General features: G+C 45.0%; 4 protein-coding genes across 5 annotated transcripts; 3 read left to right on the forward strand and 1 right to left on the reverse strand.

Moving 5' to 3' along the window:
• Positions 1 to 282: 282 nt before the first annotated feature.
• LOC115686401 (uncharacterized) lies at positions 283 to 1,606 on the reverse strand. Its single transcript, XM_030611675.2, has 3 exons — positions 1,397 to 1,606; positions 1,135 to 1,272; positions 283 to 478 (listed from the first exon to the last, which is right to left on the reverse strand). Exons 1-3 carry the CDS (start codon positions 1,485 to 1,487, stop codon positions 462 to 464), a joined length of 246 nt encoding a protein of 81 aa, XP_030467535.1. The 5' UTR covers positions 1,488 to 1,606; the 3' UTR covers positions 283 to 461.
• A 1,834-nt stretch (positions 1,607 to 3,440) lies between these two features.
• LOC115686400 (flocculation protein FLO11-like) lies at positions 3,441 to 9,575 on the forward strand. 2 transcript variants are annotated; one of them, XM_056307503.1, is made up of 8 exons: positions 3,441 to 3,860; positions 4,002 to 5,111; positions 5,277 to 5,398; positions 5,854 to 6,990; positions 7,484 to 8,123; positions 8,212 to 8,350; positions 8,925 to 9,012; positions 9,131 to 9,575. In XM_056307503.1, exons 2-8 carry the CDS (start codon positions 4,011 to 4,013, stop codon positions 9,246 to 9,248), a joined length of 3,345 nt encoding a protein of 1,114 aa, XP_056163478.1. In that variant the 5' UTR covers positions 3,441 to 3,860; positions 4,002 to 4,010; the 3' UTR covers positions 9,249 to 9,575. The 2 variants fall into 2 exon arrangements, with proteins under 2 accessions (XP_056163478.1, XP_056163479.1); XM_056307504.1 differs by having other exon boundaries at positions 3,442 to 5,111; positions 8,934 to 9,012.
• A 3,688-nt stretch (positions 9,576 to 13,263) lies between these two features.
• LOC115686435 (uncharacterized) lies at positions 13,264 to 15,582 on the forward strand. The gene is made up of 5 exons (XM_030611733.2): positions 13,264 to 14,137; positions 14,242 to 14,299; positions 14,396 to 14,479; positions 14,568 to 14,703; positions 14,882 to 15,582. Exons 1-5 carry the CDS (start codon positions 13,504 to 13,506, stop codon positions 15,134 to 15,136), a joined length of 1,167 nt encoding a protein of 388 aa, XP_030467593.1. The 5' UTR covers positions 13,264 to 13,503; the 3' UTR covers positions 15,137 to 15,582.
• Positions 15,583 to 19,540: 3,958 nt separating this feature from the next.
• On the forward strand, positions 19,541 to 22,485 carry LOC115686397 (galactan beta-1,4-galactosyltransferase GALS3). Its single transcript, XM_030611666.2, has 2 exons — positions 19,541 to 20,920; positions 21,983 to 22,485. The coding sequence occupies exons 1-2, from the start codon at positions 19,677 to 19,679 to the stop codon at positions 22,326 to 22,328; spliced, it is 1,590 nt and encodes a 529-aa protein (XP_030467526.1). The 5' UTR covers positions 19,541 to 19,676; the 3' UTR covers positions 22,329 to 22,485.
• The last annotated feature ends 1,841 nt before the right edge of the window (positions 22,486 to 24,326 follow it).

A 24,326-nucleotide genomic window follows, 5' to 3' on the forward strand; every position in this document is an offset into this window, starting at 1 on the left:
GAGACCATTGGCAGTCCAATTTTATCGACAAATATGGAAAAACAATGAGGCAGCCATCATTGTCCACTAGGATCATTCAGTTGCTGGGATACCTAGCATCTAGTGTAAGAGCAACCTGCTGATTCTCTAGCTTAGAATTCTTCCTCTATACACATTAATGCCCTCACAAGTCGATTCGCAGAAAACCGAGCCTTACCATTATAGAATGATTAAAAATTCCAGCATGATATTCCACCTAGTCCCAAAGCCCAGCAGAAAGAGGATCCAAACACATTGCACTAATATCACAAAAAGTAAGCCTCTTAAAATTTTATTAATGGCAATGCTTGAGTTCTGCTTGGAAAAAACGCAATTCACATTGAAAATCCATACTTGAAACTCGAACAGCACCGTATAGCAAAGATGTGTCCGCATCCCACCAAATAAAGGGTTGAAAAATCCACCAGAACGATAAAATGCTACTACTCATCATCTTGATCTGCAAATAAACGAAGATGGAGTCAGTCTACTACCTTTCACCTACACTCTTTGTCAATTTAGCCAACGTACTCTATTTCCACGAACTCCTCAGTCGAGATAGCTTCTCATTTCAGTTTTACATCAAAACACATTTTATCTAGCACAAAAGCAACGAGTGGAAAATGATGCCGATAAATCGATGCAACTCGGCCACGGAACGATATTCCCTTCCATGAAAACAGCCCTTCGAAACAGGTACTTAGTTGAAAGTATTCCACTCCTTAGGCACACATAGAGACACAAAACCCAGTATAAAAACACAAATCCCACATACTCTGGAGCACTGAGGAGATTGTTCAGCACAAATCCCACAATGCTTTTGCCTCGAGCACACGGAACTCGGGACGGGTTTCTCAGTTTCGCAATACAGGCCAGTCAAGGAGCACTTAAAATGGAATGCCAAAACAAGAACAAGAAGATTAAAATACAAAAGGATGCCGCAAGCCCAGGTCCGATCAGAACAAGAAAATCGGAAAGGAAAGAGCTTTAATCCAGAGACAGCAATTCCATGGAACCCCCCACCAATTCACAGCCAAGAACTCGAGATTAACGCCGCAACAGAATCAAGGGACGAACAAGTTGGGAACTTTACGCAAAAAGGGGGTGGAAAGATACCGAAGTAGCGGCGCTCATTGGCAGCCTTGGCCTTGTCGAGCATCTTGTCGAGATCCTGCTGGAGCTGAGCGTCCCATTTCACCAGCTGGGTCACGAACACCGCCCCGAGCCCCATCCCGATCGCATGCTCCCACGGATCTGAGCTTCGAAACAAGAAGGCACCAAGTACCCAGAAAAGCCTTCAACCCAACATCTTACAGGAGCGGGAATTCAAGGATTGGAAAGCAACGAATTCACGGAAAAGATTAGGGTTTGGACGTACGGCGCATGTAAGGGAGCTTGCGGAGGGCGTTGGAGTACATCTGCGTGCCCAGCCCCAGCAGCGCTCCCACCATCGTCGCGCTCCACGCCATCTCTGCTCTCTGCTCTCTCTCTGCTCTGTGTGAAGAAGAAGATCAGCTTGGTTTGAGCTTCAAGAGGTGCTCGCAGGAAGAGACAAGACTGTTCGCCAATGGCGATTGCGGGGCTCGACCGGCCCGAAGGAATCGCTCCCCCCCAATTTTTTCGAGATTTTCGATTTGTGCCCCCTATAATTTTGCTGAAAAATTCAATTTGGTCCCTTATAAAAACGAAAAACTGGTCGTGTGTGTAGCCCGGCCTCCTTTTTGCTCACGTACACAATAATGTTTTTCCTCGTTGTGTGCCGCAACTTCTTCATTGATGATTTGATTAATTGGAGGGATAATAGCATAAATGGTCCCCGAACTTTTAATTTGTTCAATACGATCCCTGAATTTTTTATATATGTTCAATTTAGTTTCCGAACTATACAAAAATGTTCAATTTAAGTTCGAGACAACATTGAACATTTTCACATCAACATTAAAAATTTACGTATAGTTCATGAACTAAATTGAACATGTACCAAAAGTTCAGGGACCGCATTGAACATGTATTAAAAGTTCAGGGACTACATTGCACACTACGGTAAAGTTCGAGGACCACATTAAACAAATTAAAAGTTCATGGATCATATTACACATTGAATCAAAGTTCGTGAACCATTTGCATCATTTTCCCTTAATTGAAAGTTTCACAATGATAAACTTTCAAAGACCAAAATTGGGGAATTACAAATCTTATTCAATAATAGTTTTAAAATGAACCATTTACGGGCAAATCCTTCGCGTTTGGGAAATATGATACTATGATTTTTTTTCTTCTGCTGTGTAACAAAGATATTATGGGAATTCAATAATTTATAATTTCTACGAAATAGCTTGAAATGGCGCATCTCTTTCAAGACTAGGACCTTTTTATCATGATTTTTACTCAGTTGCATAGGTCGATCTATTATTGTCCGAATAGCATTTTTCAAACTACGGTGCGAGCACATATGGCGTCCCTCTTCTTGCACCATCGAATCCATAGGTTCAGGCGAAGGAGGACGGAGAAATTACTCGACCCCGTGGAGCTATAATAGTCACAATGGTATTGTTGAACTTGCTTAAACATGAGCAATTTTCTTTAGCATCCTAGATTTACCCTAACCTAACGGACCTAAGGGGGGCCTAAAAGTGACCCCCAATCTCCTAGGTTTGACAATCGCTTACATTTAGGTAAAAAGAAAGTTTCAAGAACGATATGGTATTTATTAAAGGGGAATTTCCCGCTGCATCGCGACCTCAATTTCTCGACCCGCCATTGCTTACGCGAACCGCTACGAACGTTGCCATGCAAACCGGTTATTAATATAGATTTGGCCATACTTTATCATTGCATAACCAAATCTGCCGACGGCTACGCTAGCAGCAAATTCATTGGTCGTTGACCTCACCTTACATGGACAAGGAAAGATGTCCAAAGAAAGAACAAGCCAGACATTAATCTATGGAAGCTATTACACAATTGGAAAAACAATCTCTCTGTTCTTTAATGATCAACGCCAAAGCTCCAATCCTGTTAAACCAAGAGGGGGAAATCGGGAAGGTGGTGCGAGGAGATGAAGATGAACTTCATTGGAGGCCATGGGGGGGCAAGTTCTTGGCGGGGTTACTGCAAAACTTGAGAGGTGGACCGGTCAAGGCAAGATTAAAGGAAACTGATCAGGATCTGGAGGGGCGAAGCGAAAATGGGCAGCGCAATTAACGGCAATCCCAGCTCAGATCCGGTCAGAAGTCAAGGATGGGAAGAAAACGGAAAGAAAGAGGAAGGGGAGCGAATAAGGCAACAAATGACGAAATGCGGGGATGCAGAGGAGGGGAAGGCTCTTAAAAGCAGGTCTATTTTTGGGCATTCTTTCGGGATGTCGATCTAGAAAACTGAACTCCATAAGAAGGGGGGCCCGACGCCCGCACGGTTTGCAACGGGTCAAGGGAAAAAGAGAACCAACGTCCGTCCGTCCGTCCCTCCCTCCCTCCCTCCATTGATTCTTTGGTTGCTCTGCTTGACTCTGTTCCGTGTTCTGTTTCCTCTGCCCGATCCTCTTAGCCTCTTCTCGTTCCGAGCCAAATTCCCCACTTCTCTCTCTGTCTCTCTCTCTCTCTCGCTCTCTCTCTCTCTGTGGAGCTGTTAAACGGGAGGCCCAATTATAGGCAGAGAAAGCGCCTCTTTAAAGATAGATTGACGGGTTATATGGTGTCGTCAAAGTAGTTAGTCGTTGCCCATCTCTCTGTCTCTCTCTGTCTCTCTCTCCTCGTAATTTTGCTCTGGAGGAACTCGTCAAACGAAGCACCAGGGGGGGAAAGAATGGAAATCCTAAAAAAGAAGATTTGGAATTGTCAAACGTATTCCCGTGAAATTGATTGATTGATTCCTTTGTCAATCTCTCCACCCATTTTGCTCCAATGGGTTCTCTCGCCTCACATTTGTCATCTTGATTTCCTTTTCTTTCTTTCTTTTTTCCTTTTTTCCGGGGTTGTTTTTAGGGGGAAACAATGGCGTCTTCTCAGGTGGAGATCGCGGCAGCTTCGTCTCCGTTCGGTTGCGTCTTGAGGGATCACAGCCGGAGAGACGGATGTAACAGGGACTTTCGCAAGAACCTCAAGGACTTGGTCAGAGATCACCTCCACACGTGCCTCCCCGGTGACAATGCGTCTCGCAACCCCATCGTCGCCAACAACTCCGACACCAACAACGACAGCGACAACACCGACGCCAACGACAGGAACAATCGCGCGAATTTAAGGCCTTTGTGCGGCTCGAATGGCATTGACAGAGACAGAGACGGACAGGAATTGTCGCCGCCGCCACTGACGCTGAGGCAAGCTCGGGGTTCCGATCGATGGGCACCTCAACAAGCTGGAGACATGGTGTCCTCCACCATGGAGATACCTGCTCCTTCTCCTCATTCTTCTTCTTCTTCTTGTGTGTCGAATTCGCAATCCCAATCGGAGAGCGGTAACAATAATTCAGGGGTCGGAGGAGGAGCTTCTTCTCTTGTGCAGATGTGGGAGGCCAGGCTTAATCGGTCAACAAGCATCAACAGGAGCAATAACATCAATATTAGCATCAACATCCCCAACAATAACGCTAACCATAACAGCAGTAGCTGCAGCAGCAATTCGTATTCTTCCGCGTCGAGCAGTTCCAGCAGGAGTCCTAAATCTATTGCTTCCGCAAATGTGGAAGATTTGTCGAGGGTACCTGACCTGGAATTGAGCGATATAATGGTTGCTTCTGAGGACCCGTCTCCTCCACCTTCTTCTTCATCATCTATAGCAGATAGTGCGGCACTAGGAGGAGGAGGAGGAGGAGGAGGAGGGCAGAAACAGAAGGTTAGAGTGGCTGATATCATCAGGAGATTGACTATTTCTGATAACGATCATGACACGAATGGGAATAGCGGATCGCCATCTGTATCGGAATACATGGAGGCACAGAGGGGATTTGTGCCGGTCTTGAGTTCGCCGAGGATAAGAGGGCGACAAGCCTTTGCCGACTTGCTCATGCTGATGGAGCGCGACCGACTTAGGGAGCTTGACTCCTTATCCGAGCGCCGAGCAGTTTCTCAGTTCTCGCACAAAGGCCGTATTCAGGTAAAAAAATTAGAATAATTCATCCTCTTAGTCAAGTGGTGCAATCCCTATATTATTCGTGGAAAGTAACAAAAAGTGGAGCGTGGTCACATGTTTAATCTCTGTCTGGTCCCCTGAAATTTGCATAAGTCTGTTAATTCATCGCAATGCTAATTCTACGTGCAGTCAATGCTCAAGCTTAGATTTTTGCAACGCGGCATGGCGGACCGCGATCGACAGCGCCTCATTTTGGGAGCCTTTGGAGGGAATTCCTCACCTCATAATAGTTCAGCTATCATGCATCTCAGGTATAGCCTTTTAGAAAGCTTTCTTCTTCTGTCAGATTACTAGCAATAATCTTGTACTTTGTTATAGAAGGAAAAGTGAGCCAAAAAGGGGAAATGATCTAAGAACGTGTGATTTCTAGTGCAACTTCAAATAAATGTTTGGCTCATCAGAAGAGAGCCCATATGCTAATGATATATTGATGGGCTAGTGGCTGACGATAAATTGACATTGTATATATAGACATCAACTCCAAAGCGATTGTGCCAATCATCTTTTTGTTTAATGAGACCTGTAATTAACATAGCTTCTATATTAGCATTTGCCAAGCACGACGAAAGAATTAGGACATCTTGGTTCTGGATGTGCCAAAATGATGATAAAAATTGCATTTTGGAAGATTCCACTTGGCAAAGAGATTCTAACATGCTTAGGACATCATTCTGTTTGTATTAACCTGTAATCTCTAATAAAACAGGGAAAGATTTAGCACGGCCATGGAGCATGACTTGGGAGATCAGAATCACCCAGTTGAGCCAAGAAGCTCTCCTCGGCACCCACTTTCGAAGAACTCCGGCACTGCAAACACACAGTGTCGGACTAGTCATCATCAGGAAGATAATGCTAATACGATTGAGCACTCGTGTGCTCTCCCAATTCCTTCATCAGCACACTCTATCGAAGATCTTCATGATGAGGCTAGTCCAACTTCGAATGCCATATCAAAGCACTCGTGTGCTCTCCCAGTTCCTTCATCAGCACACTCTATTGAAGATCTTCATGATGAGGCTAGTCCAACTTCGAATGCCATATCAAAGCACTCGTGTGCTCTCCCAGTTCCTTCATCAGCACACTCTATTGAAGATCTTCATGATGAGGCTAGTCCAACTTCGAATGCCATATCAAAGCACTCGTGTGCTCTCCCAGTTCCTTCATCAGCACACTCTATTGAAGATCTTCATGATGAGGCTAGTCCAACTTCGAATGCCATATCTGAAGATGATACAAGCCTTGGGAGTAGCAACAGCAATCTTGAATTAGAACATCCAACTGAAGCGTCCAGAGCTCTCCGTGAACAGGCAAGTCAAGCTCTGACTGTCATATGCGAAGATAATAGAAGGGTCGAGAATAGCAACAGCAATCTTGAAATACAACAAACGACTGCTGTGTTCTCACCTCTCCATGAAGTAGCCAGTCCAACTTCGGATGTCATGGCCCAAGCTACAAGCTCTGATGCTAGAAATGGCAACAATCTTGAATTACAACAACCCACAGATGCATTATCATCTCTACATGAAGAGGCAGCTCCGCCTCCGAGTGTCATAAGTCAAGGTACAAGCTTTGAGGGTTGCAACAGAAATAATGTTCAACCACAAGCAGCAACAGACACATTATCATCTTTAAGTGTCTGGTATGAAGATGACATTACGGAGGAGCAAGATGCTGATAATGCCAACGAAGAGGAAGAATGGTACAGAGAACGTGGAGGCACTTATGACTGGTTCAGGGATATAAGTCGTCCACGAAGTTATTGGGAGGACCGAAGGCAAGAATGGTACAGAGAGATGCTTGAAACAAACTCCGTAAATGAGGAAATCCGCCAACTTATCGAGAGGTACACCATTAGGACTACTTTTCCACCTTTTTTTTCAACTTAATCTAATTTTGCCATTCTTACAAAGACCAGATGTGCTTCTTAAGATATTTGAATTGCATTGCAATCTATGGATAGGATGGATACTGAAAGATAAGCCTTCTTGACAAGCAAGACATAAAGCAAGAATTAGCACATGCATTAGACATTTGGGAAGAGCCAAATACCAAGCATTTGACTATCCATTGATTGCTGTATTACATATAACATATATTGTCTCGCATCTCCACCACAGAAAGCATGTGATTAAACTAAGGGACCTCTTGCCTGAACAATCAATTGTCTTCTGTGCTTTTCTTGATGCACCATGAATGGCTGGTGCTGTCCTTCTGAACTCACACAGGATGAGAGAGTAAATTGTAGATTTTTCGTGGGAGTTAATCCATGATAAATGTGAATTTTGTATGCAAAATTTTGCGAGGCACAAGTTTGATCTATTAAATCATTGGTTCAGGGGCAGAGTTTCCAGTTTCTTGTCTAGTGACTTCCGGGAGAGAATGGACGCGTTGATGACATCTCACTTCCAGAGACAAACCCAACCATTAGGTCACCAAGAAGAAGAGCAAGATGATTTAAGCAGTCAAGAGAGAATGGAACAATTAATGTCATCCTTGTTACAAGGCCATGAACATCCAGTTGGCAACCAACAAGGGGAAGAAGAGCGTAACGAACTGGGACAACAAGAAGAAGAGCAGGAAGAGGGGAATGCACCAGAAGATGACGAACAAGAATATATCATTGAGGATGAGGAGGATGACGATAATGACGATGAAGGGGAGGAGATAGAGGAGGAGGACGATGATGAAGAAATGGAGGATGACGAAGAAGTGGAAGGACAAGAGGAGGAGGAGGACGATGAGGAGAGAGGAAGCCTAATTGGGCATCAGTATCATGAAGCGAGCGATTATTTTGATCATTCCACATCTTCATTCCACATGCCTTCTCAATCTCTGAGATCGTGGAGTTACAATGATAATGAAATGAATGACGACCATGAACAAGTTGCTTCTACGTCATCCGAGCAACCTCCACCATCTCATTCCTACTACGAGGATCCTCAGCAGCATTCTACCTGTATGGATAACCTTTCGATGGTGAGTCTTTATGCCGTAATCCTTCCTTCTGATGTCTGTCTGCTTCTTAAATCTGTGCTCAATGAACGTCATACTACTGGAATTGTAGGAAATGGAACTTATAATCGATCTGAGAGGACAAATGAGGCAACTCCAACGTGAGATGTCCGAGCTCAGGAAATCAATAAAAGGCTGCATGGAGATGCAGGTGACATTGCAAGACTCCATGAAACAGGAGATGAGTTCTGGTGAGTTGATAAATCCAATCTGTTCACTGTCATATTATTACTGCATTGTTGATGGCCTCGTTACTTTGCCATTATCTACTAGAAGGAAAACACTGATTTCGAATGGTTCAGTTCTGATACATGCTGACTGTACCTCCCTCCCTCTTCCTCCCCTTCCCCTCTCTCTCCCCGCCGCCCCCCCCCTTCCCTCCTCTCTCTCTCTCGTAAAGTTGACCTAAACAAACTGTACTTGGCATGAAAAGATGGATTGTGGAAGCAGCTACTTTCCAATGGCCACTGATGTGACATATATTGTGGTCAGTGGAAGTTGAAACTGCTATTGCCATAGTAGTACCAGACTGCATAAAAAATGCAAATTCTGAATGGACTGTTCCATTGCCAATTTAGTGGAGTAACATGATTTTATTGCTAGAAATGGTTAGCTGCATTGTACTCTCCAAAGAGTGTATTGCAATGCAGGAGAAACTCTTGATCTGCTCTTACCTCAAATATATACACAATGCTGTCAGATTGGTAATGTTCTCTTTCTCAATATGTCTAATGAATGAATTTGAATCAATTTTTGCGGTTCGAGGTGATGCAGCGAAGTCAGTAGACAAAGTACCCAGAAAAGGGAATTGTTGCGTCTGCTATGAGAAGCAAGTGGACTCGCTACTTTACAGGTACTTATCTTTTATTAGATTATCTTAGTTGCTCCTCCTCTTTGCTCCTCTTTGTAACTGCCACATAGGTTCAGAGATTTTACACCTAACCCAACTCAATTATCTACATGCCATTCAGATGTGGGCACATGTGCGCCTGTCTCAAGTGTGCCCATGAAATGCAATGGAGCAGCGGGAAATGTCCAATATGTCGAGCTCCCATAGTGGATGTTGTGAGGGCGTACACAGATTCATAGAAGGTGTGTTGATCGAGTTCTTGCTTCAGAGGACCGTCTCAATTCGTGCCAGTAACCTCGATGAAGGTTGAATCAGGAGACGTAATTGATGAATATCCAAGTGGAATTTTTGTATGCGGGAGATACTAATCTTTGTACATGCTGACTATAGGATCGGAATTCACTTGACATTTGGATGTATGGGCGGTGTATATTGTTTTGATGAGCTAGGCTACCTAACAAAATCAGCAATTTCTCTGTGATAACAACTTTAAGAGAATTACCTTCAGACATCAGACTGGATGATTCTGTCCAAAATAGGAATAATGCATGGCAATGGTTATGGAAGACTGATGTTTTTTTTACCTGAAAAGAAAAGGTGGATTGTGGTCGGCACAAATTCTTGCTCCAAGATCTAACATCAACTACTGCAACTGTGAACTTGGAAGCCTGTTTATGTTGAATTGTTTCTTCTTTAATAAGCTGATGGCAATATGAACTTTTAAGGGCTTGTCCAAAGGAATGAAACTTGACCTATATCAGTGGCAAACTGTTCTACATGCGGTGCCTTTACAGCTTTTGAGCAAATTCTGCCCATTCTCTTGTTTGGATTTCTGTTCAACTGTTTCAGTTGCAATTATGCCCCCTCTAATCTTTAGTATTCTGTGATTCCACCAACCAAAGCATCAGCGTACTAGTAGTTCTGCTGTTGAATTCTTGAGTCCCCATAAAATAGCAACAGTGCTATAAGACATTATAGTCCACAAAAATTAGTGTGGAGCATCTTCCGTAATCAAACCTCTTAGTTTTCAGGTAGACCATCAAATTGCTCTAATGCTGTTCATAAGGGTTGCTATGGTGAATGTGAAAGAGACAATTCACTTCCGTAGATGCGTGAAATTTTCATGGCATAACTTTATTTGGCAAATTTGTTTGTAGAAGCATATGCTCATACTCATAGAGCATGTAGTGCTACATGCTGCGCATAAGCATGCCCACAGTGACCACTCCATTGGTGATTCCACTGCTGATAGTTTTGTTTTGTGATACTCGATGTAAGTTATTGTTCTTCTAATCATTTGTGTCAGTCATCACTAAACATTTCTTAAATGACTTCCTTTTTATTTCTTAAAGTCTAACTGCAATATATCGACAGTCTACACTACACTACATATAGGATACAAGTAGCTTAGTTTCACTGTCGCTATTTCCTTATCGTGAGGTTCTCAAATTGAATTATTTAAATGTTGCAAGCATTAAGTGTTCGATTGAAATTTTACCCTCGGAAGATTCTTTGTGGTTATACTAGTGCTGCTTTTCAGTCCTTTTTGTATGATCGCTTTTGGTCCATGGGAAAGAAAATCCTACAAGCTTGTTCATACAAATCTTTCGGCGATGTAGAACACTATTTGACTTAAAAACAGATGAAACTATGGTAGCCAGAAAAGAATTTTTATGACCATAGCTTGAGCATATTGAATGCAGATGATAATTACGCAAAGCGTATAGGATATATCTGTGTCACAGTTAATATTCATCTAATTTGGTGGGCTTTCAATTGTCCCTTACTGCCAAATAAATTCTTGTACTGTCATATTGTTGTTAACACAGATATGATCTAAGATGAATGACAACAATGTTTCATATTAAATTACATAAATCCCTTGACTAGAAGATAGTTTGGCGTTGCAAAAGGCAGGAATTCAGCAAGTCATTACAATGAAGTCATGATCAAAACTTGGGGGGTGGGGGCATTTTTCGTGATGGATACTCTTGCTCCCCTTTAATTACTTTCACAAGATCGATTATTGCAACTCTTAGTTGACAATTGACACTACCCATTGATGATTATCTTGATTACTAGATTTTCATCGCAGTTATCATTGCAAAATGACAATACAGGCGCTCGGATATATCTCCGGAGATTTCTTTTCCGAGGTGACCCGTTTTTGTTAGATTTGGCCATTGCAGTTTTTGTTTGGTTTATGTGAAGATATTATTAGGCAATTCTGTTTTGCCAAATTATGAAGCAATACTTGCAGCATTTTGCAGGAGGGGCAGTCAACAAATTCCAAGCGGACGGACAAGTCTCAAATATAATGTAGGGCTAGTGGATTCTGGACTGTGCAGGGGCTGTGAACGAAATAATTTTTCTGTTGGAACATCTCAAAGATGGGTGCAATTTAAATCCTCTGCCACCTGAGACATAAAGTCCAAAAGTAGCTGAGGAATATAACTTTGGAACAGGAACAGCTAAGTTGAAATTGATGATATACACATAGATAGATTGATAGATAGATGTTCTGTTTCTAGTTACTGAAAAAGCGCATGTGGAAGTGGACTAGCATATTGTCAGATCATTCCTACAATCTGGAACGGTTGTCTTCTTCCATTGCTAGATCTGAGTACGTACGTACTGTAACGCACGTGAATGGTTTCTTTGTTGGATACTTTTCTCTTTTAAGACATTGTTTGCACGTACTGCTATACATTAATCTCCCAGTCATGAACCATCGAATGCAAAATCAGACCTAGCAAAGCATATCATGTGCGATATCGTCTTGAACTTGGGACGTCAAAAGAGAGTAACTTGCCCGGGATGATGTTATTTCGACGCTATAAGGCAGCTCGGTGTCCAAGGAGATTGTTTATATGCATAAAATCGAAGTTTATCGACAAGCTAAAAACGCATGAAGGTAAGGATGATAAATTGGACGAGCTCCAAATCGCATGCGCTTTTTAGTAGATGAGGCTGTGGAAAGAGGCATGTGGGTTTGTCCATAAAGTTGGATGAATGAGCAAGAGGGGCCAACTGGGTCATAATAATTCATGAAGCAGTGGGCAACTCCATGACAAGGAAAGATGCATCGCTTCGACCTTCCCAAACTCCAACACACCATTATTATTGTCATGTGCTGCGTCTTTAAATTGCTGATCGCAAAGCCTATCATATGACACTGATTGCTGCTTCTAAAAAAGCCGGCATCCCACGATCTCGCTGGTTTTATAATTGATTAAAGTAGGAAAATATGCACGCCTTTACACGAATCAAACTACTACAAACTGCGACGCATGGAAAAATTTCCCGAGCATGACATTAGTTCGACTCTTGTTTACGAATCTACTTTTTTTGAGAGCGGGGATCTACATTTCAAGAACTTATCGTAGCTTCTCGTAGAATACTGGCACAGAAATGGCACTAGTATTGTTGAGTGAACTGGAAAAAATCCTGTTGGACCCATTGCAAAGTGCTGTTGGAAACGACACCAACAAGTGAGTAAATGAGGGCTTGATTTAGTTCATGTTTTTATTTCACATTGATAAGAAACACACTGAACCATAGGTAGCCAACCCTTGGGCAATGAATGATGAATCCTGGATGATGAGCATGGTCATGATGAGTCATGACAAAATTGCACCATTATCTGATCTCCAATCCTGAATTTGGTCCCTCATATCAACCTCCCCCGATTCTATGGACCAGAAAATTGTAAGCTCCAGAAAGCACTTGCCACTGGACATCTGATCAACTTGTCCATGTACTACTACTGGAGTTGGTTTTATTTGATTAGTTGAGCAACTTTTTCTATTGCCCCTTTTTGTTTTTTTTTAACAAACTCACAAGCCCAAATGCTGGCTCCAGCTACTTAATTGTCTGAACAGTTGTTAATATTTTAAAAGTGATTGTAGTAGTGCCAGCACAGACAGAGTAAGAAGAAGCAGGCAAAGCAAAACGACTTGTCTCTGTCTTTCTTGGTGTTGGACAAGCAAGAAAGATGAAGTTCATGGCCCAACTTGGGATTAGGAATTGGTGTCCTGCACACTTCACTTAGTGTAGAAAGAGGGTCCAACTCAGAGCTGGCACTGGCACCACCATCACTCTGCCCCCACTCTTCCTTTTCTTTCTCCCTTCACAAAAGCTCATCAAACATGCCCTCAGATTCCACTCTCCATGAGGGCAATGGCATTTGTAGGCCCTTGTCATTTTCGTCATCCTCCTCTCGACTGTGATTGGCCATGTCCACTGTGTCTACCATAGCATTGCTCTACCCAACATCTTCTTTTTGGGTACAATAGGTGTATCGTTACGTCGAACTCTTGAAGAAGATTTGACGTCCCTTCTTCCCTACCATGTTCCTACTTGTCCAAACCTGTCCAATCCACATTTATAAAAACACATCAAACTCCTCCTAAACCCCTCAGCAAGACCCTTCCTTTTACCTCTCCAATTCAGTCCCTCCTTACATTTCGAACCTGAAAAGCAAGAACCCACGGAATGTGCTCCTTCAAGACGAAAGTCCACCAGGCCCCGGCTATCGCACGGACCAATGGGCGTCCTATCCTCCAGCAGCATCCTTGCAACCAAATTCCCTCTCCCGAGCGACGTAATTCGCTTGCCAAGAAGCCGCTGCCCCCGAGATCCCCTCCGCAACTGCCCTACTCCACGGCAGATTCACCAAATGACCCTAGTCTTATTCATCTTGCTCCTACTGATTATGCTAAGCCAGCATTGACCCCTCCTATTTCTCCTAAGAAAAAAATGCCAAGAATCTCAACTTCGAAAAGAGGAAATGATCCGACAACTGCATCTTCTGCCATGCCCAGTCCTGGCAAGGTTTTGGCTCCGCAATACACGACCAGGTCGACGAACAAATCGGTCGGTCAAGCACTACCTCCTAGTCCTGACACATCGTTGACCAGATCATTTTCGGGCCCCCCTGGTAGCATCGCAGCTGCTAGGAAAGAACAAATTGCTTCGTTGCAGGAGCAGAGGAAGCTGAAGACTGCCCATTACGGAAGAGTTAAGCCTTTCAAGCGCGGGGGCAAAGTCGTTCCGCTCAACCCCTCTTCTGCTCTAGCTGTTGCCAACCGCGAGGAGAAAAGATGTAGCTTCATTACAGCTAGTTCAGGTATAGAAAAAGCTCTCAAAAGAAACCCGACTACTAGTATAGCTTCATAACTTGTCTGGATAAAGTGCTGATATGTCGTTTCTCCCTGGGCGATGCCTGTGCAGATCGTATCTATGTTGCTTACCATGATCAAGAATGGGGAGTGCCCGTCCATGATGACAGGTAATATCTCCCTCCCTCACTCTGCCTCTTTTCAAGTGTCTGTTTGTGCGTGCACCCATCAAGTGCTTAGACCTTGAATCGGATTGTGACATGCAGAAACCTGTTCGAGTTATTGGTACTGAGTGGAGCTCAAGTAGGATCAGACTGGACTTCAGTCTTGAAGAAACGTCCAGTGCTGAGGTAATGCGAAATTGCTGAGATCTACTTTATGTGAGATTTGTTCTGGAGATATATGCTTAAATGGGCAATTGGGACCTTCACTTTGCAGGGAAGCTTTCTCAGGATTTGATGCAGAAATTGTGGCCCAATACTCTGAAAAGAAAATAACATCACTGAATAGTCTCTACGGCCTAGAGTTGAGCCAAATTCGGGGAGTCGTAGACAACTCCAAGCGAATTCTCGAGGTAATAACACGTTAGAGTCCTCCATTCGAAAACCTTGCTCTTTTTTCTTCCGCATTCCATTTCCCATTAGGATTTCAATCGTTTTCTGATTCTTAGAATTTTCAGCTGATCAGTGCATTACAAGTATTCGCCTATTAGCTCCTGATTTCATTTGTATGTTGTCCACACGCGATGACAGGTGACGAAGGAATGCGGATCTTTCGACAAGTACGTGTGGGGGTTCGTGAATCACAAGCCGATTGCCACGGAGTACAAGACATGTCAGAGGATACCGGTGAAAACATCAAAATCAGAGACGATGAGCAAAGACATGGTGAGGAGAGGGTTCAGATATGTCGGCCCGACCATCGTGCACTCGTTCATGCAAGCCGCTGGCCTCACCAATGATCACTTGATTTCTTGCCCACGACGCCTCCAACTCCAGTGCCATTAGTTACAAATATTAACTCTTCCATGCAGCCATAAATACTAAGAAAGAAGAAGGCATTGGAAGGACCCTGACAAAGGTGGAGCAAGATGAGTGAATAATAGTGCATGAGCATCACACAAGCGAGCGACAGAAGAGGAAACAAAGAAGATGACAGGTTGGATGGACCTGTATTTGCACCTGCTCTGTTCAAATCCCTTAGAGCTTGATCAATTAAATGACTGTCGATTTGCTTTTCTGTTTTTTCCCTCCTTGAAAAGAGGAAGCGAACTTTGTTTTGGGTGTTTAAGTTGTGAGGAGGAAGAAAAGGGAATGCTTTCTAGGGTTAGATGAGAAGAGGAAGGAAAAGAAAAGGAAGAGAACTTATCATTTTGTGTTTGGCAGTGGGGGCATAAAGAAAACCATGTAATGTGATGTAACGTAATGTAATGAAGCAGATAAGTTGAAAACCATTACTTCGTAGTCTGGACGTGATACATTTACGTTGTTATCGATTCTTTCATTATACGCAGAAGATGCGGCAACTGCAAAGAAGAAAAAGACCAGATAATGCACATATCCTGGGCAGCTATCTCACGCGATCCAATTCGAAGACATCTCCATGTAGCAATTGCTTTCAAGCATTACTTTGGAGAGGTACGTTATGTTTCGCTCGAGTCTATCTTGACCCAAAATCAGTGACCTTAAAGAAAAGGACAGAATTGCTAGAGCCCCTTTTCCATCAAGTAGACACCCGATGGAATAGGCAAAACAAATGAGATAATACTAGGTTTCTACACCAGACTATGTATGTTAAGCATCCAGGGTGTGCCGCAATTCCCTATTTTTTCACATGTAGAGCACATTACTGTCTTCTGCTTATTTGCGGGTGGGGTGTGCTTGAAGCCAGATTCAGCAGGAACTCTTGTGGGGGAGACCCGCCAAATTCCACCAGTAATCACATGCAAGTTCATCGAATTGTTTTCGCTAAACCGAACCGGTCGCTTCGTTTAATTGTTTATTCATTCATTAATCTATCTACTGACGTAGGGTTCCTACTATCGGTGCGCGGTTTAGTACGGCTTGAGAATAGGGGGATCAAGAGTTGGCATGGTTGAATAAAAGAATCGAGAGAGTTGGGGGGGCAAAGAACTGTAAAAGCAAGTCCATAGTAGTAGTTGTCATCAGCTGAACCAAGACCCACCCACCCACCACCCTTCTTTCACGTGATGGAATCTGAAAGACGGTCTGGTGCAGCACCAACACCAGAACAGAGTGTTGGGACATGAGAAAATGGCCTTTGCTCAGCTTGAAAAAGTTGAAATTTTGGAAGATGCAATGGGATCGAGAAGGGGGGTTTCCCCTTTTCCTGAGAGCAAAACAACATTGCCGGCCCAAACTCACTACATGGGTCGGGCTCTTCAAAGAATCATGTCACAGAGGTCGTCACAAAAGAAGAGCCTCGTTCACATCCTTGACACAGAAAACTGTTCTTTTCTTACTAAACAATTCGGGGATAACAGCGTAAATAATTCATGAACTTTAGTCCAGTGAGCAATATGGTCCCTAAATTTTTAATTTGTGCAATGTGGTCCCTACACTTTAACAATGTCTAATATCGCCACCAGACTTCATGTTCAATATAATCTCCAGATATATATGAAAATGTTTAAAAGTTCAAGATCACATTGAACATTGGATCAAAATTAAGAGACGTCATCGCCTGTTGGACCCAATTTCAAGAACGGCATTGTACAAATAAAAAGTTCAAAAATCACGTTGCACATTGAACCAAAATTCATGAACCATTTATGTCATATTCCCAACAATTGGAGAAGCAGTTGAGGAAAACGTTGTGATAACGGTAAAACAGGGGATTACATAAAGAGAGAGGGGGAGTTTGCCTTTACGTAATCAACGAGTGTCTGTTGAATGGCTGCTCTTTTTCAAACTTTTTTTGCATATATATTTGAACCAGGAATGGAGATTGCTTGGGCACATGAACTTGCTTGTTCATGAATCCTGGTACCATACGATATCACCTGATCAGCGACGGAAGGAGCATAGTCAACGACCATCAGCACATTTCTGCGTGGAAAATACAGGGAAAGTGTTGGTGTTGATTACGAAGGTGGACAGCCCATTGAAACGTGGGCAAGTGTCCGAGTAAACAGGGGAAGCTGAAAATTCGCTGGATTGCATATGCAGAATGCCCTGCTTTTCCCCCCCTTGAACATGTGCAACATTGGAAAACCCATCCCCCATTTGAAGGAATATTCTAACTCTAACATGGCACCCACCTGACTTTAATCTGCTCCGGGACTAACGGTTGCGTGTTCAGGAGAGCATTTGGAAAAATCCGACTTTAAATCTTTGCTAAACACTTATTCTGTAGACTTTGATATCCAATCTGAAAAAGTAATTTAAAAAGAAAAGGAAGATAAAGGCTGGATGAGCTTGCCCGAGGGCCGACCCAGCTCAAGCGATAGGTCCCTATGCCCTAGGCGGCTCTCGCCTGAGGTCCCGCGACGCCATGTCGAGGTCACGCAATCTTAGGCGAGGGCTGCTAGTGTCAGATCTGGCTCGTCGGCAATCAGATCTACGCTCATTGCCGACATTGCGCGATACCGATCATATCGAAGCAGGATAGTGAGGGCAAGGTTAAAATTGGAATTTAGATATTTTAGCGAGGGCAAAGTTAAAAGGACGGAAGGATCCATTTACCCCTGAAGTAGCATTCCGAAAAACTCTCCAAGCCAATGCCGGGCGAGACCTGCATTGGTCTAGAGTACTTTGAAAATGCCAACTTTGGTGCAAAAGCCTCCGGAATTGAGCAGCCAAACAGCTCTACTTTGACACAAAGAGCCTTTTAGAGAGTCCAAGAGGTCCTTTTGTGGAAAGCCCGAGCCCGAGCGCGCGCCCCCAAATGCTCATCTTGCCGATTCATACCATGTTCCCTTGCTATTTCCTTTTCGCACATAATAATTACATCAACATCAACCCAAGTGAGGGAAACGGCTACAAAGACGAGTGGCACGCGGAAAAAACAAAAAGGCGCACGCCGATTCCTAAAAGGCTTCAGCTTTCAGAACAATCGGCGATCGTCTCACAAAATCTCGCGCCGGCATATAGCATTACGGTGCATGAGGCTTGAAATCAACGACCAATCTGATAGAATTCTAGTCACTGGATTACAACTTTCATGTAAAACGCATCTCCTCCTCCTTCTCCTCCTCCTCCGTAGACAATAACGCCAAGAATCAGATGATGTGCGAGCCCCCCGTCCACGTGGCGGGTGACGAGCCACGTGTTACGAGGAGAGACAGCGATTGCCATGGGCCATCAACATGTCATTTAAAAAGCCCCGGTGGTGGGGACCACCCGCCCTCCTGCTTTGTCCCTTTTTGCATCCCAATCAAAGTAGACAGGGAGTCCGGCGTCGTTTTCTGCTTTCCACCTAATCCCAATAATGCCCCCCCTCCCTCCCTCCCTCCCTCCCTTTCTTTTATTTTTCCTTTTTTATTAACGGAAAAAAAGAAAAAGGAATGGCGAGGAACGATCGGCCAAAAGTATAGTTTCTTCGACACGTTACCGTAAGAGTCTCGCACCGACGAAGATGGCATGCCCAGCGGTCGATACCATCCACGTGCATCCGAGAGAGGCGGTGGATTGATCGGTGAGCGAGTTCGCCTTTCTCTTGGCGTACTCTGTCGGGACGACCGACATTGACAATTGTACTATTGCATAAGGCTTTACGCTCACAACAGATATTCGATTTGAGCCGTGGCTATAGCTCGTTAGAGCAAAAGAGTGTCGCCCGTCATTTGACTAGGGTGTCGGTGGAATGAGGCGAGAGCCGTTGTATGCTCGATCCAAGCCAAACCGACGATGTGGACGATTGAATTCTTAGTGAGAAACGAGCTGAGCTTGTGGCAAGGGAATACCCAAGTAGAGTAAGGTCTTCTTTTGAGCTAGTAGGCTAGCTGAGGTGGTGGTCCGCCCTTTGCCCTCTCGATGCCGCACCACAAACCATCTTCACACCAAAATGAGTACTAAAAAATAACTAGAAAAATATTTTTCCTAAAAAAAAAAAATTGACCGCCCGTACCGCTTGAAATAATTAATCGATGGAAAATAATTTTAATTATCCACATCAATTTATATTTGAACATCGTATTTTTCGCTTATTTATTTTCATAAGCGATATAAATAATCGTTTTAATTTTTGCGAGATGAACGGAAGGTTTTAAGGGGTTTGGATTTGGGTAACAAATCCAAGGAACATCATGTACCTAGTAGCTGTGCTTATGTCTGCATTACTTCTTTTGGAAAATTGGAAGCGATGGAAGTAGTGGAGTTTTGCATTGCATTTTTTTGCATTTAAAAGTTTCAAGGCATTCCCATTCCCTTTCCATTCCGTTCCATTCCGCCGCTCTCTCCCGTTTACCTTTCCTCCCTCCTCTTTCTATTTTCTCCTCCTCCTCCTCTTCCTCCTCTTCTCGCCACCGTCTCTCCGCCCGCCGCCGCCAGCCGCCGCCGCCCTCGGCACAGCCGGCGAGAGCCCGAAATGGGGAAGGACGGAGACAACAAGGCGGAGAGGGGCGCCGGCGCCGGCGCCGACAGGAAGATGTTCGTGGGCGTCGTGTGGAACTGCGCCACCGAGCTGAAGATCCTGCTCACCGCCCTCTTGGTCCTCTGCTCCGTCGCCACCGTCCTCCAGTTCTTCCCCCCTCGCTTCTCCCTCTCCTCCTCCGATCTCCGCCTCTGCATCTCCCGCATCTCCCCTCCCCTCTCCTCCCCCTCCTCCGCCGCCGCCGCTGCCGACGCCGCCGACGCTCCCCCGCCGCTCCGTCTCCCTCTCCCTCTTCCGCCGCCCCCGCCGCCGCCCCCCGCTGCGGATCGAGAGCAGGTCCTCGAGGGCGGCGTCGTCAAGCGGGCCTTCAACCCCTACGGCTCCGCCGCCTACAACTTCATCACCATGGGCTCCTACCGTGGCGGGCTCAACACGTTCGCCGTCGTCGGCCTCGCCTCCAAGCCCCTCCACGTCTACGCCAGGCCTTCTTACCAATGCCGGTGGGTCCCCCACCCGAACTCCACCTCCGCCTCCGCCGCCGCCTCCACCGCCGTCGGCTTCAAGATCCTCCCCGACTGGGGCTACGGCCACGTCTACACCGTCGTCGTCGTCAACTGCACCTTCCCCGACCCCGTCCTCAACGCCGACAACTCCGGCGGCAAGCTGCTCCTCCTCGCCTCCACCTCCGGCGGCAGCGACCGCAGCTTCAACTACACCGACACGATCGAAGTCCTCGCCGAGCCTCCCGGGAGCTTGGACCTGTCAATCTTCAGCTCCCAGCCCAAGTACGATTTCCTTTACTGTGGGTCGCCACTGTACGGCAACCTGAGCCCCCAGCGGGTGAGGGAGTGGATGGCCTTCCACGTGAGGCTCTTCGGCGGCAGGTCGCATTTCGTGATCTACGACGCCGGCGGGATCCACGAGGGGGTTCTCGAGGTGCTGCGGCCCTGGATGGAGCTTGGGTACGTGACGTTGCAGGACGTCAGGGACCAGGAGAGGTTCGACGGGTACTACCACAACCAGTTCTTGGTGGTGAATGACTGCTTGCACAGGTACAAATTCATGACCAAGTGGATGTTCTTCTTCGACGTGGACGAGTTCATCTACGTGCCTCCCAAGAACACGCTCCGGTCGGTGCTCGATTCACTGTCCGGGTACTCGCAGTTCACCATCGAGCAGATGCCGATGAGCAATAAGCTCTGTTTCGTCGACGAGGCCGGTGCCAGCAGGACATACAGGTACTTCCTTTTCTTATGCGTGTCCGGCCCTTTTTTTTTGGGCTTTTCTATAATTCGCATGTATGCGCATGAACTTGATTAATCGAGTGCCTTCATCATATTGAAAACGTCTGCAAGTGAAACATATTATTTTCACGAGTGGGACATTCATGTTCAGCCGAAACAACCGGTCCCTTGATGCTAAACATAGAGATGGTAATGATTTTCCCATGTGGGCAAAGCTTAAGATTAGATTAGAGGGCCGAAGCTAGACTCGGTTTGTTCCGTGGGAGATGTTAAATGTTAATTGAATTGAACTAAGAATTCTGACGATATCCCAGAGATTCATGAAGGGCATTGCTGTGAAGCGTGTCCGAGTATAAAGAAAGAGTCGTAAAGAGTCGTGCGTGTCTGTTTCGAGATGCGCTCGATCTTCGAGTACGCGTCGATTAAACAATGAATAATGAGATGCGCTTCTAGGGTGCCGGGGTGGTTGATTGATAGGTGCAGTTCTGTGCTTTACATCGAAGATGTCGTGTGGCGTATGCGTTTGGAGTTTATTTCATCGGCCCCCTGATGATGGCATTAGATTCGTGTCTTCTCTTCGTCGTATTGGGGGCAAGTGGAAGTGAGTTGGTGTATAGAGCTTTGTTCGCAAGTTAGCGTTTCTTATTCGGCGATGGGGACATCATGCATTTGTATATTGGGACATCACATTCGTCCGTTTATTCATGATACAATCTTTTAATATGCATCGAAAAGAGACCGCGGGAGGTAACTGTCAACGCAATCTCCGGCTCTATCGTAAGATGGTGTTGGCGCGTTAATGGCCTCTCGGTTGACAGCTCTGTTTTTCCTCCACAATGCTTGTGCCAAGAAGGAATCACTATAGGGACAAGGACGAGGGCCTAATTGTATTAGTCACTTGTTCGGTTTTAATTAATGAACCAGAGACAGTGGGGAAGAACACCTTTATTTGTGTCTCTTTTTGCTGAATGATTGGGCGAGTGATGGACGGCCAGTGTGGAGTGTCCTGCACAGAACAATGTGTGAACATGGGTGTTGTCTTGTGACGGTGTGCAGGAAATGGGGGTTCGAGAAGCTGGTGTACAGGGACGTGAAGAGGGGAATACGGAGGGACCGGAAGTACGCGCTGCAGCCGCGCAGCGTGTACGCGACCGGGGTGCACATGTCCCAGAACCTCAAGGGCAGGACCAACCACAAGACGGAGCGCCGGATCAAGTACTTCCACTACCACGGCACCATCGCGGAGCGACGCGAGCCGTGCCGGAACCTGGTGAACTCCACGGACCTCACCTTCGACCAGGTCCCCTACGTGCTGGACACCACGATGAGGGACGCGGGCGGCGCCGTGAAGAGGTTCGAGCTCAAGATGATCGGCGACCGGCTGCAGCGGACCCGGCAATGAGGTCCCTCTTTTGGGGGGGTGTTCCTGTTCAGTTGTGATTATTACATATCGTTTTGGTTTCCGTCTTTCTTTGATCATTCTGTGCCTTTTGTATTATACCGATTGTGCGGTGATGGGTATAGAGTCTTAGCAGTAGTAGGATTGATACAGGGTTTGGGGGAGGGGGGGTTTGGGGAGCTCATGATTCATGTCTTTACTTTTACTTATTCTTTTGTCCTTTTTCTTTTCGGGTTTGACACTCCCTTAAAGAGAAAGACAACATCAGTGATTAGATTAGAGAAGAGGCGGGGGGGGGGTCGGGTTGTGGGCCATTCTTTTGCATATTACAATACTATAAAATATATAATATAATATATATAAAAGAGAATGGGAGATGAACGTTTGTGGGTGGCTGATTGGGTTGTCGGTGCGGAGGGACCACCGTACACGGCGGATGGGCATGATGGACCAAGGTGGTGGTGGCGATGCTTTTCCCACCACCTCCTCCTCCTCCTCCTCCCTTTTTTGACGCTTTATTGTTTGGGGGGCATCTTTGATGACCCCGAGGTCGGCCAGGGATTGGAAATCGTATGACTGTTATATTATAACTTGAACCAAGAATCTTAGTACTTTGTTTATACGGTTCGATGTGGTGTCATCTGGGGACGGATGGATGGATTAGGGTTTTGACTGAGAGGAGGAGGCGGAGGAGGAGGAGGAGGAGGAGGGTGGTGGTGGTGACGGCGGCGGCTGGGGGAGTGGCGATGTGGGGCAGCTCTTGTCTGACATCAATCCCCCAAAAGAAAAGAAAGAAAGTAGAGAAAGGAAGAAAGAAAGTAGAGGGAGTTGGCTGGACGTCCCTTTCTGATTTCTTGTCATGATTGAAATCCCATGTGATTGTGTTTGTGATGGACGAAATTTGGCCGTCCCTTTTTTGGGTTTTTCTTTGGCCGCAGTGAAAAACGGCATAATTGATGATCGAATTTTAACTCAACGTATAATATGATTTTTGAATATTTAATTTATTTTATATGATCTCTAAATTTTAGTAAAATATGCAGTATCGTTATCGGATTTTTAATTTGTTTAATGTGATTTTTAAATTTTCGATATACATACAAATTGGTTCTAAATTATATGATGAAAAGTTGATATTGAATATTTTCGTATAATTAAAAAATTAATTTAAATATTTATAAAAAATTTAGAGATCATATTAAATAAATTAATAATTTTTGGGGGACGACATCGTACGTCCCGTCAAGATTCGAGAATTAAAATTAAAAGATTCAGAGGCCATTTTGCGTCATCAATCCTTGTCTGCATATACATTAATTATTCAAATAAAGAGATCGACGAAGCGCAATACGAGAGCTGTTTTTCCAATTGGGTTATAATGATGGCGTGTTGAGCTGGCCGGACCACCGTTGGGGAGGGAGGGAGGGAGGGAGGGGATAAAACAAATGAATGAATAAGGAGGAGAGTGTGTCCCACATCCCAAAAAGAAAGAAAGAGAGAGAGAGAGAGAGACCAGTCCCCAGTCTGTCTTCCCACATGTGAAAGAAGAAAGTCAGAATTGCCCGCCACCACCGCTCCGCTTCACGGGACTAAAAGCTCTTTCTTGATTTTTCAATTCCCATTTGGAGAGTTTTGGTTGGGGGGGGGGGAGGTGGCGGTGAAATCTTTCGTCTTCGTTTCATCTCCGACTTTTCTGCCATTTGAACATTCAATCTCTAGGGGTGGCTCTCCCGTCCCCCCCGTGATCCGTTAGCTTTACTTGCGCGAAAGATTCGAAGAAAAATTATCTTTTCGGTACTTAAACGACCGAAAACTGATCGATCTGCAAATGAACGTTTTTCGTAAACCGAAAACAACAAGGCTCTCCGTCCCATAATTTGTATTACTTACACAAAAGATTTTACACTTCTCAAAGCAACGTAGGGGTCGGGCATAATCCCCAACGAGATTAACAGAGGGGGGGCAAGAGCTAAGAGAGAGAGCTGAGAATCAACATTTCAG

The sequence above is a fragment of the Syzygium oleosum genome, unplaced genomic scaffold (assembly GCF_021117445.2).
Source record: "Syzygium oleosum isolate NSW1041296 unplaced genomic scaffold, Sole_v2.1 Sole_v2.54, whole genome shotgun sequence".
NCBI classification, from domain to species: domain Eukaryota; kingdom Viridiplantae; phylum Streptophyta; class Magnoliopsida; order Myrtales; family Myrtaceae; genus Syzygium; species Syzygium oleosum.

Excerpts from the sequence above, each read along its gene's own strand:
- LOC115686397 (XM_030611666.2), top strand. The coding sequence starts at position 19,677 with ATGGGGAAGGACGGAGACAACAAGGCGGAGAGGGGCGCCGGCGCCGGC. Across the intron at positions 20,921-21,982 it reads GGTGCCAGCAGGACATACAG|GAAATGGGGGTTCGAGAAGC; the intron begins GTACTTCCTTTT and ends GACGGTGTGCAG.
- LOC115686435 (XM_030611733.2), top strand. The coding sequence starts at position 13,504 with ATGTGCTCCTTCAAGACGAAAGTCCACCAGGCCCCGGCTATCGCACGG. Across the intron at positions 14,138-14,241 it reads CTTCATTACAGCTAGTTCAG|ATCGTATCTATGTTGCTTAC; the intron begins GTATAGAAAAAG and ends ATGCCTGTGCAG. Across the intron at positions 14,704-14,881 it reads ACTCCAAGCGAATTCTCGAG|GTGACGAAGGAATGCGGATC; the intron begins GTAATAACACGT and ends ACGCGATGACAG.
- LOC115686400 (XM_056307503.1), top strand. The coding sequence starts at position 4,011 with ATGGCGTCTTCTCAGGTGGAGATCGCGGCAGCTTCGTCTCCGTTCGGT. Across the intron at positions 8,124-8,211 it reads GTATGGATAACCTTTCGATG|GAAATGGAACTTATAATCGA; the intron begins GTGAGTCTTTAT and ends CTGGAATTGTAG. Across the intron at positions 8,351-8,924 it reads GAAACAGGAGATGAGTTCTG|GTGATGCAGCGAAGTCAGTA; the intron begins GTGAGTTGATAA and ends TTGCGGTTCGAG.
- LOC115686401 (XM_030611675.2), bottom strand. The coding sequence starts at position 1,487 with ATGGCGTGGAGCGCGACGATGGTGGGAGCGCTGCTGGGGCTGGGCACG. Across the intron at positions 1,273-1,396 it reads CAAGCTCCCTTACATGCGCC|ATCCGTGGGAGCATGCGATC; the intron begins GTACGTCCAAAC and ends TTCGAAGCTCAG.